The sequence below is a fragment of the Penicillium digitatum genome, chromosome 5, assembly GCF_016767815.1.
Source record: "Penicillium digitatum chromosome 5, complete sequence".
Classification (NCBI taxonomy): domain Eukaryota; kingdom Fungi; phylum Ascomycota; class Eurotiomycetes; order Eurotiales; family Aspergillaceae; genus Penicillium; species Penicillium digitatum.
In genome coordinates this window covers 1099543-1116437 of record NC_089388.1, presented here as the reverse complement: position 1 = coordinate 1116437, position 16895 = coordinate 1099543, and the positions used below count along the sequence as shown (strand labels likewise).

The window sequence follows — 16895 nt, the reverse complement described above, 5'->3', positions numbered from 1 at the left end:
GCACTCTCCGCACGATTCTGAATTTGAAAGAGGCTTTTTTTGCCTCTGGTGTTAGAATAGGACATGTGTGACTCCATCAGCACTATTGAGTACTGTTCGGGGATAGAGTCTCAATAGTGCCGCCAGATACACAGACGCCATAAATCTACTCATTGCCAAATACCCTCTTTGTCCTTGATTTTCTGTCAATTTTCTCTTGCTTTCTTTCAAGAATATCCGGGATCTGGGGTCTTCAGCGTTTCTTTTTCTTTTTAATCTGCAGCAATCTCCGGTCAGGCCTTGCATTGGTTTTCTCCGACTGTTGACCCTTGTTACATCTAGTTTTTTTTTTTTGGAATTGAGCGTTTACCGTGTACGCAACTCCCCACATTGTAATTGCTTGGGAATCAAGTATTGATTACAACCCTTTCAACCCCGTCCAATCTTCGACACCGTGTGTATTCGAACAAAGGGTAGGCCGATAGGTGATATGGGATATCCTCCTTTTTGAAGCCGAGTTGTTTATACTTGCCGAAACATGGGTCTGATAGGATACAGCCTCGTAGGGTTTCTAGGGTCTACAGTTGAACAATGAACTGAACTCGATGGTCATGTTTCATTCATATTCCGACAGGGCTCGTCTTGCAATCTCGAAGCAGTATATAAAGGCCGATCTCCTCGATGAAGAATTACGCAAAAGGGTATCTTCAAGGCAATGAATTCCATTCATATCCTCCTCTCTCTGATATTTATCGACATAGCCACAGCCCAATCCGGGCGTGGCTTTGGCAAGTCTCACGACCATTCACTCGACAAGCGTGCTCCATTTGCGCCGAGTGATGATGGTATTTGCTACACCTACATCATCCAGGAGGGAGATACCTGCTCAAGACTCGCTCGGCGTTTCCGGATCACTACCAGCAATATCGAGACTTGGAACGTCGGATCCTGGGGCTGGTTAGGTTGTGCAGAACTTAAAGAAGGCGATTTTGTCTGTCTCAGCTCTGGCGCTCTTCCTATGCCAGTTGCTCTCCCACAAGCTGTCTGCGGTCCCCAGGTTCCTGGGACACAACGTCCTGCTAAATATTCCGATCTTGCTTCTCTAAACCCATGCCCTCAAGATCAATGTGTGAGTGACATTTTTTTCCAAAGTCCCCATCTGGTTGACCTCTGCTCACTTTGATTGCAGTGTGCTGAATCAGGACGATGTGGCACTCTCTCGGACTTTTGTGAAGTGCGCCCGATCGGCCACTGTATCTTCAATTGCAGACCGAAGAGTCAACCCAAAAGTACTACTTCAAAGATGAGTACTTCAAAGTCTACAACAACTCCGAAGACCACGAAAGCGAACATGGCAACCCTGACCAGTATAGAAATGGTCCCGCCACCAGACAAAACCACAAGCGATATCGCTCCAACTGCAACTTGGCAGATGACTATCTATGAGAAGAGTGGTTGTCGAGGTGATTACTTCTCTGTCCAGGGACATGAAACCCAGAATACTGGGAATTGCATTATTCTCGCTGAGAATACCGACACTAAGATCTCAGATACAACCACCTCCTGTCGATGGTGGTCTGATGATGGTCTCAAGTGGGGCACCTGTGCCTCCAGTAAACTTACAAATGCGAGGTCTTTTTTCATCAAATCTGGGAAGTGTGTTGTGTATTCGGGCAGGAAATGTAGGGATGAGGACTGGGTAGGAGAGACATATGGGGCTTTTAAGGGCTGTCAGGATGGCAATACTGGATACTTATCTCCTCGAGTAAATGCGAAGTGGGGTTCGTTGCAGTGCTTTGAGTATGTATCAGATAATACTTATTGATTTCCATGATGGCTGGCTGCGATCATGAATGTGGAGAACTCCAAGACAAGATATATAGTTGAGTGCGCCTGAGCCAATTCATTTTTTAACCCCATTAGAACATCTACGCCATGATTTAAGGCTTTTGTAACTGGAAAGAGAAGTGAACTATAGAGTTTAATGTATTCAACAAAAGGTTGGTAATAAAGAGAGGTTTCACGATGCCTTCAAACTTCCGAACATTGAAACCTCTTGACAAGTCTTCCTTATAAAATTTGAGTGGTCATAACTTCATCAATCAGCCAAGTGGTCGAGCAGTAACTCGACCATCGCATCTTCCTTGGTCTAGTGGTGATGATTTCCGCTTGTCATTAACACCGATAAGCGCGGGAGACCGGGGTTCGATTCCCCGAGGGAGAGATTTTTTTTTGCACTTGTTTCTTGTCGTTTTTGGTGTAGCCATGTACTTACATCAGTGGGAAATTTTTTTAAATCTGTTCAGGTGCATCTAAAAGCCGCCTAAAATATGCAATTTCTGCGATGCTCATCCAAACTGGATATTTTATATCCACAGTCAATGGAGGGTGGAAATCACATTGTGTTTTCACAAATTTTACATGTTATTTGGATAGACACCATGGATACAAGGAAAAAGAGAAAAAAAGAAAGAAAAGAAAGAAAAACAAAGGGAGACAGATTCATGTAGAGATGGAAATACGTGGTCATGCGTTTTAAGCAGGTGTTCCTTCCATCACCTTTGTTTGAGCCCTTTCCCCGTTCCTCCAATCGCCTCTGCTCTCATCCCTGACCCCAAGAACCCTTTCTATCAGTGTCTTTTTTTTTCTGTACTATCCTTCACCCACGACCCCATATAAATCCTGAACACCCTTACTCGGATGACTTTCGCGCAGGCAAAGCCTGAGTGTACCCCAAAGTAAACGGCTAATATGGCGTTTTGGGTGGACTGGGAGCTTTGGGAGAAGTTGAGCGTGGTGAGCAGTCAATTGCCATCATGGAGATCACTTACTGAACATAGTCGTTGACAGGTACTAGCCATGCTAATCGTGCGTGGCTCTTTGGTAACGTAACCAAGATAAGAACTGACAAGTGTTGTAGGTCCTGGTGCTCCTTTATGCCTTTTGCGTTCTCGGCTGGAATCGCTGGATGCTGAGTAAATTTGCTGCGACAGAGGCAAAGCAACGAGAGGAGGAAGCTGAGGTCTACCCAATGCTGCACAAGGATGACATCCCTTTCGGCGCCAGAGCTTTGGAAAGAGGTGTAGAAGTTGAAGGGATATGGGTTTCAGATCCCAACACACCCACACAAAGTCCGCGTCGGCCTGCAACTCCAGCTGCAAGTCGATCGGCCAGTCCAGCGCCAAGGTCGCTGCATAGAACCCTTGACGCCCCTGGCTGCTCGGTGGAATCCCAGACTTCTATGGTCAGCCCAAAGCCTATGCCACCAGCTGCCCGACGTGAAGTCGTTTCCGAGCTCGACCTAGCCTCCGCAGGCTTCTATGAGAACCAAAGACCCGCCGGAATTTATAGTAGAGCCAGTCTGCCCATCAACCCAAATGCGATGCGCATGTCACCTGCACAGGAGGAATCGCTGATCGGCTTAAAGGACGCAGCGGGCAGCGGAAAGCGTGTTAGCTTCCACACGCGGCTATTCGGTACAACCTCTAGTCTCGACAATAAGGACTGCCCAGGAGGATTGGATGGCGCCAATGAGGATATGGAGTATGTCTCGGCCATTAGCGAATCATCTTCCGGTCTTTCATCAGAGAACAAGCGGAGCTCACGATTCACGAGTAAGTCAAATTTGCAGTGACGTAGGGATTGAACAGAGAAACTAATGCGACTCCTTCATAGAACGTCTTCGCCGGCGATCATCCGAAGAGTTCCGACGCAGAATGAGCCAGATTTTCAACGAAAACATCCAGACGGGGCTGCCGGCCGAAGAGCTCGAGTTCGATCCGGCTCTGCGTCAGTACCAGAGACGGTTTCGGAAGTCGTTGCTTCGTCCTTTTCGCCCTTGGCTCGATTCTCCTGGAAATCAACAGTAGGGAGGTGTGATTCACAAAACGTCAATGCTTCGCAAGGAAACCGAATTCACCAGAACAAACATCTTAGAAGACTTTCAACCCCTGCTTTTGTTCGGACATTTAGCATTGACATTCATCCGGCGTTGCGGCGACTCATGGGTGGTTTTCTATTTCTTGGGTTTCCATGACCCAAGAGAACCTTGAGAAAATGGGTTTTAATGGACAGGTGGGGTCGCAGCATGCAGTTCATTGCAAGATTTGTATTCTTACACCTTTTATCATTGCATGTTGAACCAATAGTATCCGATCCACCGCGTATCCAGTACAACATAATCGATGCACACCACTGACGTCTTGCTGGCCACTTACTTATAAGATAGCACAAGAAAAAAAAGTAGAATCATGTGCTTCCACGCATTTGTAACAGAAACAGTGTTGCTTCTCCAAAACCGGAAAGGCTCAAGGCAGCACAGCCACACGTGACCTCGCGATCCAGTTGACGCGTCCGATTTGTTGACTCGGAGTCATCCTAACCTTTTTGCCACAGACAGACATTTCAGATTTTTTTCAGACCTGTGCAAAATCAGACTGCCTGCTGGTTAACTGATTAGTTAAGATCCCTGGCTTTGTTCCGTGTTCAAACCGAGAAGAGCGAGTCCTCATTTCATCCACACGCGTCTTTTGAAGTGGATCCATCATCCGTGCTTTCGAGTCAAGAGACCCTGCCAAAGAGGCAGCAAGTTCCCAATAATATCGAGAAACTAGGGGTAATACTGCTAGCATGGAGGGAGAAGAGCAATTTGATGATAATGGGCTTCCAGGCCCTGGTGCCCCGACCCCGCTTTCTGCGCTCGACGTGAGTAGATGCCATGACGATTTGCTTTTGCTGCAGAATTCTGGACTGTTGTACTGACCTTATTGTCATAGGGTGTTTCCGGCTTGACTGCCAGGGATATTAAGTTGTTCGTGGATGCCGGGTATAACACTGTCGAGTCTGTGGCCTACACGTACGTAACTATAATCTTCACGTTCATTGCGGCCTTTTTTTCCCCGGCACCAGCTCAGCTATGTCCATTACCATTTATAAATCATTCTGGCTAACACCCAAGGTGAATTTTAGGCCCAAGCGGTTGTTGGAGCAGATCAAGGGTATTTCGGAACAAAAGGCCACCAAGATCCTAGTTGAAGGTAAGTCCTCGTTAGAATATAGCTCTACGTTGGATCTCTAGTTGCTAATGAGAATGTGCCCATTAGCATCAAAACTGGTACCTATGGGCTTTACTACGGCAACCGAAATGCATGCCCGGAGAAGCGAGCTCATCTCCATCACCACGGGATCCAAACGACTTGACACATTACTCGGAGGTGGCATTGAAACGGGGTCGATCACGGAGATATTCGGAGAGTTCAGAACGGGAAAGAGCCAGATTTGTCACACTCTCGCAGTGACCTGTCAGCTACCTTTTGATATGGGTGGCGGCGAGGGCAAATGTCTTTACATCGACACAGAGGGGACTTTCCGTCCAGTACGATTACTCGCGGTTGCGCAGCGATACGGCCTTGTTGGTGAGGAGGTTCTTGATAATGTGGCGTATGCACGAGCATATAATTCGGACCACCAGCTCCAATTGCTTAACCAGGCCTCTCAGATGATGTGTGAGACCCGATTCTCTCTCCTGGTGGTTGATTCGGCGACATCTCTGTACCGAACGGATTTCAACGGTCGTGGTGAGCTCGCCTCACGGCAGACTCATTTGGCTAAGTTCATGCGTACCTTGCAACGTCTCGCAGATGAGTTTGGCATTGCGGTCGTGATCACGAACCAAGTCGTTGCCCAAGTCGATGGTGGCCCAAGTGCCATGTTCAACCCGGATCCTAAGAAACCTATTGGTGGTAATATCATCGCTCATGCCAGTACCACCCGACTCAGTCTGAAGAAGGGCCGTGGTGAGACTAGAATCTGCAAGATTTATGATAGTCCTTGTCTTCCAGAGAGTGATTGCCTCTTCGCTATCAATGACAATGGTATTGGCGATCCTTCTGAGAAGGACTTGGAAGATAAGTGAGCCAACCTTTCTTGTGGTTGCTCGTTTTTTGTTCTGTGACACGATGTTATTGACTTGACGAGTATTACATTCAATAGCTGTTTATGTGGTTAGAACGCCTCGTGGCATCTCAGCGATGAGGGGGATCTTTTTTCTTGATAGTAGCGGATTTAGAAAGCGTAATTCATCTTCATTCTTTTAAGATTTAAAATCTCATCACCATGGAATATAGAGAGTTAAACAAGTGGTCTAAGTCTAAGAGCAAACGACGAGGGCGGAAGCCATCAATCTCAGGCCCTTAATCGCGCCAAGACTTGCCATGTTTTCTGAGAGCTCCAGCTTCCCGCCCTTCGATCTTCCAACATTTCTACCTCCCCGGCCATGGAGTGCTAAGTTGACACACGTCAATCGATCATGGCGAAAATCTACAAAGACTTAAGGGTCGACCTTCGGCCCTACTCGCCGACCACGGTCGCCAACATTCAGATTCCGACTCAAGAGACCGCGATCCGTCGTCCGCGCTTTTCAATCTCATCTTCCGACCAGGAACTCCTAATTGCCAAAGATGAAGATGAATTCGCCAGACGTTACCTTGCGACACAGGGTGAGATCTACTTCCGGAAGCGCAGGGTCTATCCGAGGACATTCTTGTGGAGGGTCGTCAACGACAACAAAGTGCTGGAGATCCAGTGCGCGGACCTGACAAAGGGTGGGATGGAAGTCTACGAATACAATGTGACCTTGCGATTGGATTTCCAGGAGCAGATTCTCCCCTTTGGAGTTGAATTATCTGACTCCGAGGACCACGAACTCATCAATGTCTTTGTGATCACCGCTTCCAAGCACCTTCACACCCTGTCTCTGCGCCCTGAATTCTTCCGCAGGACCTCCTCAATCGATGAAAATGTGAGGGAGTGGTGCAAGACCTGCCTCCCGGCTCCCTTGGCCTTTTCAAACCCCCACCGACTACACGCAAGCAGTCCCCTGGAGTTGTTCATCTCTCTCGATAATGGCGCGCTCTTGCGGCTGACCCGGAGAGCTGGCGATGATGGTGAGTGTTTTTTCTCGGAATTGCTACTCTTGTGACACTCCTTTTGTTAATTCTCTATGAAACTAGGTTCCCACTGGTCTCCTCTCACCTTTGACGAACGAACTTGGGGCTCTTCGATTCGAGGCCTTGTCAAATGGAGCGCACCCTCCTCGATCAAACACGACGGGCGCAATCTTGATTTGAACGTTGCAAATGCCATTGCTACTACATCTGACGAGACGTACGTATTCGCGATTTGTTTGAACCACACCCTAAAGATTTGGAATCTCGCAACGAACAAGCTAGCGGCCACAAAGGATCTCCTGGGACGGTCGCTTCAGGATCCGGATCTTGTGCCTTACACGCTGAACCCCGCCGAGACATCGTTCATGCGCGTATTCAACGCCGAGCGCGCTATGGATGGTGGACATCGCTTCTATGTCGTCACATATTCGCCTTTTGAGGACGGCAAGTTCAAGTTTTGGGCTGTTAAGGGTGGCCTGACATCTGAGCTCATTATTGAGGAACTTTTCGCAGACGATGTCTTCCGACCTGTGGACCCGGATGCCACGGGTAACATGTTCTGGAGCATCGCCGATTTCCAGATTAAGTCCCGGGGAGAAGGCAAGGGAATGGAGTTGTGGGTGCTCTGGAGAAACCACGGTCTTTACCAACTCTACACCCTCCATTTCAATCTCCAAACTTTAGTTACGGACTGGGCCTCTAACTGGGTCTCGACAACATTTGAAACCCATCGACAAGAGTTACCACCACCTCTGGTCGTGGATGATGTGGTGGACCCCACTGAAAAGTGGCTACAGTATCTCCTGCAGCCGAATCGATATCTGCCGGAAGTTCTTGAGACTGCTCTGGCTGTTTACCAGGAGGCCATCAAACCACTCTCGTCGACTTCATATGGAGGGCTAAAAATGAGTTTGCCTTTGGCAGAACGACTCTGCTCCACAATAGCAGCGGCAGTCTCTCTTCGGAAATTTGCAGACGAGGAGATGGACTATTCCCGGTACACATCAGATACAGATTCAAAGTGGCGCCAGTTCTGGCAAGTTGCAGAAGACCTTAACAAACGCCGGTTCGAACCAATCTCTCTCGCCTACGACTCATACACCGATATGCCGTGGCTCCTTCTGTCAGACTCCTGTGCTGTGGTGCGGGAATGCAGCATTACTGAATTGTTCTTGCACAATTCCAGCTCCGAACTCAGCGACGGATTGTCAAAGATGGTGGACCGCTGGAGACATCGCAACGTTTCAAGAGAGTTGGGCCCGAATTTCGAAACAGCCTCTGGATTGTTGAAAGTGGCATCCGATTTCCGGAAAAGATTTTCCCCAGAGCTTGAGGGGGCGTGTCGAGTCGCTCTTCAAGCCGAAATTTTTTCCGAGCCTTCTTCGTCGATCTTGGACCGCATGGAGAACTTCCGAGAGCGCTCTGACTTTGCCAATCAAATTTCCAACAAATCCTTTGACATTTTAGACGCGGCCCTGAGTGAGCACATGAAAACAGATTGCTTATCCATGGATGCGTTCCTTGCCATTATCCAGACGGCCTCTCTTCACTTCTGCGGAGAAGACTCAGAACTTGCTTCAACCTGTTTTGGTGCCCGAGTGCTTGTCAGTGGTGCGCAGGAGACTATTTCCATCTCTCGTCAAATTTTTTTCGATCTACTTGTCCTAGTTACATTTGTGGATGGCGAATGGGAACAAACAAGCAAGTCCGACTTCGATGCATCGAACCTTTTCTCAATGCTTGTTGATCTTCTACGTGAATACGAGATGATGGCCTGGCTCAGCTCTAATGTCCGCAAATGCCCTCACAGCGCACGCAAGTCCCTTGTCGACCCACTGCAGAGATATCCACTGAAAGACAGCTCGAAGACCAGCAGTCAACGAACTGCAAGCATTCTGGAGGACCTGTTTGTTACCGATATCAAGCCCCAGCAAGCTATTGACTCCCCGCAAAGCTACACGTTGACGTTGGGAATCAGAGATGTCGTGGCCTGGATTACCCGTGAAGGCGAAGTGAACTATCAAAATGCAGTGACCCACATCCAGTGTGACCTGATCGCCAAGAACAACATCGACCTTGCATGGGACTTCCTTCGTTTCCAGGCAAGTACTTCTTGGTCAACCTACGTTAAGGGTCGCTTGCATGTGGCTATGTCGGAATTCGATACCGCCGCTCTCTACTTCCGGAAAGCAGCTTATTTGCTTTGTACGTATCTCCCGGTGATTTCTGGTGTTGATGTATCTTAGCTAACCATAAATGTAGCTTGCGGCAAGCCAATGGGCAATCTTTCCGACATGTCAGCCGAGCTTTTAGACCTCCTTGATGTTGACTGCTTCCACAACGGTCTTGCGAAATACTACCAGCACGTCCTTTCAATCTTCGAAAAAGTGCGCTCATACTCCCATGTCGCGGACTTTGCCAGCCTGGCGCTGCAGGCCCTCGACTCCGAAGTTTGGGCCGAGCAAAACTCCGAATACCCGACCGTACGCGACGATCTGCTGTCTCGTCTGTTCACTGGTGCTCTCAGGACTTGCCAGTTTGACCAAGCATACTCTGCTCTGGCTAGGTTGCAAGATCTCAAATTACAACGAACCGAGCTTTCCGAACTCATCTCCACCATCCTGGCAGTCTCCGGACCCGGCACTGCTGGTCTCAAGCAGATTCTCCGTTTCCCCACCTCGCTTGTCCCCAATATCGCATCTTTCATTGACGAGATCCTCGTCCACCTGACCCGCAAACAGACCATCAATGTATCCTGGTTAGATGCAGAAAACAAAAATTTCCCAGCCACCCCCGATTACACGCGCATCCTCCAGGCCTACCGCATTGCCCGCAGTGACTACCGCGGCGCCGCAGAAATTGCCTACCGCAATGTCCAGCGCCTCCGCAAAGCACGAGATGCCCCGTCTTCCGCCCTCGCTCTCAAAGGCAGGGAGGCGGTTGATGCAGCCCGGTCCCCAGTCGAGGAAGACGATGCCGAGAGCAAGGAAATCCGCCAGGAGTTGTTGTCCCTTATCAACCTCCTCGCATGTGTCGACAAAAGTGAAGCATACATCCTCGTCGAGCACGGCCCCCCCATCAGCACCGCTCCCACTTCTCCCCATGAGAGACGTCCAAGCACACAAGCCGATCAAGACGGGAACGTCTCCATGGAGGACGTCGACCCCGGTTCGCCCACACCACTCGGAGGCAAGCGCCGACCATCCAATGCCGCGGATTTCGCGCCCGCCCACCACAGAGGAAGCAACAAATCTTCCGCCATCGAACGACGTAACAGCATCGTTTCCTTTGAAGTTCCTTCGACCAACCACTTGCTTACGCGTCGGATCATTGTCACGCTCGAGCATCTGCGTCGCGAATTCCAGTCTGAGCTTGACCGCGTCAGCCGGATTGAGCGTGGAGACTGGGAATTTGGTCTTGATGAAGAGAAGGATGGGGATAACGATGAAACGATGGTTCTGTAGTTGGTACTCCGCGGGGGACTTATCTATGACTTTGCATGTTGGTCCTGGGGATTGCCATGGCCTCCGTTGAATTCGATCTTCTTTTTTTTTTCTCTTTCAATGTATGGTACTTGATACGGGTGTTTTTCATTTCTTTACTGCCAAGGTAGTCCATAGTCGGATGGGGTGCAAAAATAGGATTTGGTTTTTGTTTCTTTTTTGTTTCTTTTTTGTTTCTTTTTTGTTTCTTTTTTGTTTCTTTTTTGTTTCTTTTTTGTTTCTTTTTTGTTTCTTTTTTGTTTCTTTTTTGTTTCTTTTTTGTTTCTTTTTTGTTTCTTTTTTGTTTCTTTTTTGTTTCTTTTTTGTTTCTTTTTTGTTTCTTTTTTGTTTCTTTTCTTTCTAGTATGCGAGGGATGGATGGGATGCTATGGGTTTGATTTTGACGACTTGAGCTGCCAGTCAAGGCAGGAAGAGAATCGTAGTTCAGTCGTCTCTACCTACGAGGGTACCATTTCTCTATGACAAGGATCCCCAGGACAGGAGCAGAGGTCTATAGCTGCCTGATAAAAGCACCTCAATAAAACAGGCTTTCCAACCAGACGAGTTGGTCTGCAGTGCCCAATGCACCGTTCCGTGGGTGTTGACAGCAAGATGTTCCCGGTACTTGACCTGCTCGGACTTTAACCTCCCCAGGGAGATTCCATTGTCAGTCGAGCGGTAGTGGACCGTGGTTTATTTCGAACACCTTTAGATATGACTGGGCAACTAATCATCCAATGTAATGTTTTGCTGGAGCAATTGCAGTCAATTTTCCATTGGGATGGGATGTAAGAACTTCGATGTGAATATATATAAACATATCTAGCAACCATGTACTCATTAAGGTGTCATGTTTCTCGCCTAATCTCCCTGAGAGCACAATGAAGGGCATTCTAACCCAAGGAAGCGAGCACGTACATCGAGTTGGTCTATAGAGTTCAACCATTCCGAAGAATTATCGCGAACTGTTCGTAGATGAAGAAAACCAATGCCTGAATTCCATTCACGAAAGAGAAAATTGGTATTCAATCAAGACTGTAGATTATCAAGGTGACGCGTGCGAATCAAGAGCCAAGAGTCCAATGAAAGGTAAATGATAGTGTCAGATCCGAGGTAAAAGTAGTGAAGGAGAGTAACAGAAGAGTCATCGTCAAAAATCAGAACACAATAGTAACATGAACATGAGTCAGAATCCCCAAACCAATATGTAACTCCATCAGAAATGCCCCCAAAATTAGTATGTTCTCGATATGTACCTCGAAAAAAATAAATTAAGAGGGAATGTGGACGATTGTCACGCCAAAAAGAAAAGAGATCACCCGATGCTTCAACCTGTGCAGATGCCAAGAACAATCAAAGAACCAATCGAACACCCAAATCAAAGATACAGAGAACCAAGAGATCAATCAGATTCCTCCGTCGCCATGGCACTCGCATACAGTTTGCTAAAGTGGGACTTGGGCTCAGTGAGAAGCGCATAGGGTTCTCCATTCTCAATAATCCGTCCAGCGTCCAAGACGACGATGCGATCGAAGTCAAGAATGGTGTCAAGCTTGTGAGCGACGGCGAGAATGGTGTGATTACAGAATTTTTCTCTGATAACACGCTGCATGATTTCATCCGTTTTGGAATCGATGCTATTTTTCCAAAGCGGTTAGTCTTGATTCTGTGGCAGCAAAAGGGGGGGGGGTGACACAGGTATGAGTGGCTGAAATGTACAGATCGCAAAAAGGCAAAGGAGATTGCCCGCGGATGAAAGCGCATGTGGGAGGGCATTGGTGACCATTGCGAAGTGGAGATGTGGATCAGAGCGGAGACTTGGAACTTACTTGCTAGTTGCTTCATCCAAAATGAGGATGTTGCCTGGGCGAAGAAGGGCGCGAGCAAGGCAGAAGAGTTGTTTTTGGCCGTGAGACAGGTGAATCTCGTCGACGTCGGTGTCTAGAGTCCCCTTTTCTTGGATCGCAGGGAGGAGCTGGACGCTTTTGAGTGCTGCCAAGATCTCTCGGTCGGTATGGTCGCCGGTTGGATCCGCGTTCGATCGGACACTGCCTTTGAACAGGAGGGAGTCTTGTGATACCCCATTGATGAGTGAGCGGATCTCTCGTTGTGGAAGGCGACTGATGTCAACTCCGTCCACAGTGATGATGCCGCTGGTTAGTTCCATCATCCGGAAGATGCTCATGATCATGGAGGTTTTACCACTGGTTATGGTGTTAGAAAAAGAGGAGGAGAAGGAACTGGAGATGGTTGTTCTTACCTCCCGGTGCGTCCGCAGATGCCGACTTTCTCGCCTGCCGGGACAATGAGAGAGACATCGTTGAGGACTGGCTCGGAGGGTCTATAGGCCGCAGAGACGGAGTGGAAGGCGACCGCACCCTTGGAAGGCCAGTTAGGGGGCACATCTTGGTCTTCCCCCGGCTTGTCTTCCGACTCGACAGTTGACGTAAAGTCCTTGATGCGCTGGATGGAACCGATGTGCGTCTCCAAGTTGGTCCAGAAAGTAACCAGAAGCTTGATGCTTTGACTGAATTGGATAACGTTCAGCAGAGCGACACCAACGTAGCCGGCACTGAGGGTTGATCCACGCAGGACAACAACCAGCACGATCAGAAGAACAGCTATTCCTGCAACGACCATGTCCAGCGACAGAGTGAGCCAGCGCTGGATTGTGAACATGAAGTAAAAGGGTCGTTGGGAGTGGTCAAGGAGAGCGATGTTTTTTTTCTCCATACTGTGTTGCCATCCAAAGGCGCGCAAAGTCACCAGTCCTTGGAGACAGTCGGTGAAGTGCGAGTACAGGGGAGCCTTGGCCTCGATATCCATGTAACGGAGCTGACGTGAGGTGCGCAGGTACACCTTCTGAATCAGGAACAAGATGCCAAGCACGAGTGGGAAGGAAATAGCGGCGTATTTGGAGGAGACTCCAATCAGAGCCATCTGTGCCAGACAGAGGAAGAATGTAACAACAGTGTTAATCGCAGCAATTGGAAGATCCATATCGATGAGTTGTAAGTCTTGACTGAACCGGTTCAGGATTGAACCGCTGTCGGTAGTGGAAAAGAACAGCATTGGAGCGCCGAGGACCGTAGTCAGGAGCGCGCGGTGGAAGCTCTCACCAGACTTGGGGACCATGGTGATAATCATTTGCCAACTGCCGACGATCAGTGCGAGCAGAGCAATACAGCCAAGCATCGCGTAGATCCCGAGATAGTGGCCAAACTCCTGCTTGTGGTGTGCAGTATCGGACTGGGCCCACCATTTCACCCAAATGCTGGGAAACGAGATGCAGAACACAAAACCGGCCATGGCGACCATGAAAATGATCGCAGGGAGCCATCCAATGGCGTTGATGTAGTATGTGTAGATTCCAAGATCGCCACCACCATCGTGATGCTCTGGCTCTTCGATCAATGGCTCCTTTTCTTTCTGGATAGTGTCGATGGTGCTGAAGCTGGGTGAGTCGGAGAGGCGCTTAGGATTTTGCTGCCATTCGGGCAGCCCGAGTCCGAAGCTGGCCACATATCCACCGGTTTTGTTCAGAGAAGCAAAGCTTCCCTGTTCGCAAATCCGACCACCTGCGTCTAAGACAACGATGTGATCGGAGTAGGGAAGGCGTTTGACAGAAGATGACGCGACGATAGTGCAAGTTTTCATTTCTTTAAGAAGCCCCCCAGGCCCGAACAGGCTGTGGAAGATGTGGTTTTCGGTGGTAGCATCCAAACCGCTGAGTGCATCATCGAGGATCATGATCTTTCTCCGGGCGTAGACTGCTCGCGCAAGAGCAATGCGTTGGCTTTGACCACCGCTGAGAGCAATACCTTTGCTTCCGATAACAGCGGCATCCCCACGAGGGAAGTGTGCGAGGTCCTCTTCCAGAGCACAAGCCCGAATTACAGAGGAATACCATTGTGGATCATACTCAGACATCGCGACGATGCTGTCTTTGATAGTGCCATTCATGTGCCACGGTGTTTGATCACAGTATGCGACGCTGGAAAATGCGACCGATACCTTGCCATCGGAACAAGGGACTTCTCCGAGGAGAGCCTTTAGCAAAGTAGATTTGCCGCATCCAGATGGTCCAACGAGAACGGTAAAGCTGCCCTTGGGGAGGGTCATGGTAATGTCCGAGAGAATTGGGGCCTTCTCGGCTTCCCATCCAAAGCTTCCGCTTTGGACAACAACGGCGTTTGAAGAAGTAGGAGTAATGGAGCGCTTGAGCGACTCGACTGAGTCTGAGTTGATGGACGACAAGTCAAGCTCTTTAGCTTTTGATAAAGCACGCTTCGCAGCGAGGTCTTCATGGGACACTGTGTGTGAGTTGTTCCTGCGATCAGCATGGTCCTCTTTGTCCAAGAACTGTTGAATGCGCTGGAAGGATCCCACGGCACCAGCGAAAGACATGAGTGCCATCACCAAGGTCATGAGAGGGTCTGCCAGAAGAGAGAATAGCGACAGAGAGGTGAAGGCGCGAGAGACGCTCAAAGGATCACTTGAGATTCCGACATAGGCCCCGAAGGTAAAGATTGGGGCAAAGATGCGAGTAAACCAGGCAAATGCCATGTTGTAAACCAGAAGTGTGCGGAAGCTCTTGGAGATATCCAGTTCGCTGGTCCTGAGACCATGAACGAGCTTCATGAAGTGATCCTGCAAACCAAGCATCTTGACTCCCTTGATCGACCCAAGCATCCCGGAGGTAGAGGAAATGCGCTTCTCGATAGCTTCCAGCCACTTGGCTTGTCGTGCGACAACAAATGACATGGCAACCAACGATCCAACCAAAGCAAACAGGGCGACACAAACAGGAACAACACAGGATACTCCAAGCTGAATCTTGAGGAGGTAGATGGCCAGAGCAATCTCAACCGAGTTGGCCCAGATCTCATGCATGGTCGCCCATCCCTGGGTAATGCGCTCGACGTCTGCACTCATCAGAGTGAGCGAGTTAGCAGGGTCAGTGTGCCCGAGGCTTAGGCAGCTGGCTTTTTTGTATAGCATTGTGACAAGCACACCACGGACCATGGTAATCCCACGGTAAGTGAGGTGTTGATATTGGCCCATTGAAACCGCCAGTCCGGTATAGACCAAGATGTATGCGCCAATGAGTCCGTATCCAATGTTTTGTGTACCGTTATTGACAGGCGAGTTGAAGTAAGAGAGCGATCTCTCCAGGAGCAAAGGCTGGCAGAAGTTGAATGCCACGACGCAAGCTCGGGCAGGGATGCCAGCAAGTAGAGGCCATTTGACAGCCTTTAATGACTCCCATTGCAGGGTGTTGGGGGATCTTGATTTTACTGTAGAATGATTAGCAACAACCAAAATAAAACCCACGTTTCGCCGGAAGAGAGGATTACCTTTGCTCCATGTCTCGTCAAACCGAGCGAGCAGGCGCTCAGAGCTCAGTTCTTTGTCCAACACGAATAGATCCTCTACCCGCAGAACACCAGTGAACCCGATCTTGAACAGTGGGTTCAGCCACCAGAACATAGCACGGTTGTAGAAACCCGCAGTCGCTTCGGGAGGATACCCGGCATATTCTGGTTTGAGGATGTGTCTCTTTTCCACGGCCTCAAGCACGAACAGAAGTAGTTTGACACCGACTACTGCTGTAGCCAGAATGGCAAGGGTATCATTGAAGGTGTCAACGCTGCGTAGCCACAGAGTTCTAGCCCGTGCGATACCGAAAAGCAAGCTGCAGAAGAGGTAGGTATTCAAAATGAAGGATGGTCGCACAGAGCGCGTGTGCTCTGCATATGAAAGCAGAACGAGAGCAAACACGCCGATTGTCAAGATCACATTGGCTTGGACCGATGCCTTGGTGCTGTCGGCTGCCGGAAGGGCCCATAGGGCTATTTGAGCAATCTGAAGACCCAATAGTCCCAACCAAGCTGCCTATTCAGAGATAGGAATTAGATGACGGTATTCTCAAATTGGATTGCCGACCCAATCCAAAGACCAGGGGGCTCGGGTTCTTGCATGCTAACTGCCGAAAGCAGGTCAAGGGCAACCAAATTCAACTTACCAGCTTGAAGAGGACCAACCAAGATCGCACCACTTTGTTTCGTTTTTGTGAGAGTTGCCACAGACGAAGGGGAATAATGATTAGCATTAAGAGAATAGGTAAAATCTCGAGGATAGTCTCCTCAAACAAAAGAGAGAAATCAAATCCTCCGCGACATGATCCGGCATCAATCCGCAGGGTATTATCAAGATCACGGCACGAAGGCCCTGAGTAGCGAGAGGATGTCATGTCTATTCTTTGAACCACCTGACGACAGAAGGATGGTCGAAAGAACAGAAAGACGGTAAACGAGCGGCACGAGTTATGAGAATTCAAAAGAGTGTATGGTTAATAAAAAAAAAAAACATGCATTAGCTCGGGGAAGTTGGGGCTTTTTGGTCTAGATCAGATGCATCGGATAGCGGCATAACAACAGTCAGCTTGACTGCTAGATCATAATATTAGAAGCAACATAGGGCTAGG

General features: G+C 49.0%; 5 protein-coding genes and 1 non-coding gene across 6 annotated transcripts; 5 read left to right on the top strand and 1 right to left on the bottom strand.

Annotated features, from left to right (window-relative positions):
* Nucleotides 1-694: 694 nt before the first annotated feature.
* On the top strand, nt 695-1425 carry Pdw03_1604 (Peptidoglycan-binding Lysin subgroup; the record flags this gene model as incomplete). Its single annotated transcript, XM_066099947.1, has 2 exons — nt 695-1108; nt 1249-1425. 2 exons carry the CDS (start codon nt 695-697, stop codon nt 1423-1425), a joined length of 591 nt encoding a protein of 196 aa, XP_065957674.1.
* Nucleotides 1426-2117: 692 nt separating this feature from the next.
* Nucleotides 2118-2203, top strand: Pdw03_tRNA174. The gene has a single exon. It is a non-coding gene; the product is annotated as a tRNA-Asp (tRNA).
* A 744-nt stretch (nt 2204-2947) lies between these two features.
* Nucleotides 2948-3848, top strand: Pdw03_1603 (DNA repair protein RAD51, putative; the record flags this gene model as incomplete). Its single annotated transcript, XM_014683131.2, has 2 exons — nt 2948-3593; nt 3655-3848. 2 exons carry the CDS (start codon nt 2948-2950, stop codon nt 3846-3848), a joined length of 840 nt encoding a protein of 279 aa, XP_014538617.2.
* A 760-nt stretch (nt 3849-4608) lies between these two features.
* Nucleotides 4609-5893, top strand: Pdw03_1602 (DNA recombination/repair protein RecA, monomer-monomer interface; the record flags this gene model as incomplete). The annotated part of the gene is made up of 5 exons (XM_066099946.1): nt 4609-4683; nt 4755-4834; nt 4948-5015; nt 5082-5413; nt 5477-5893. The coding sequence occupies 5 exons, from the start codon at nt 4609-4611 to the stop codon at nt 5891-5893; spliced, it is 972 nt and encodes a 323-aa protein (XP_065957673.1).
* Nucleotides 5894-6286: 393 nt separating this feature from the next.
* Nucleotides 6287-10390, top strand: Pdw03_1601 (Nucleoporin Nup120/160; the record flags this gene model as incomplete). The annotated part of the gene is made up of 3 exons (XM_014683133.1): nt 6287-6923; nt 6990-9131; nt 9189-10390. 3 exons carry the CDS (start codon nt 6287-6289, stop codon nt 10388-10390), a joined length of 3981 nt encoding a protein of 1326 aa, XP_014538619.1.
* Nucleotides 10391-11810: 1420 nt separating this feature from the next.
* Nucleotides 11811-16661, bottom strand: Pdw03_1600 (ABC multidrug transporter, putative; the record flags this gene model as incomplete). Its single annotated transcript, XM_014683134.2, has 5 exons — nt 11811-12045; nt 12238-12612; nt 12669-15705; nt 15766-16303; nt 16434-16661. 5 exons carry the CDS (start codon nt 16659-16661, stop codon nt 11811-11813), a joined length of 4413 nt encoding a protein of 1470 aa, XP_014538620.2.
* Nucleotides 16662-16895: the final 234 nt, after the last annotated feature.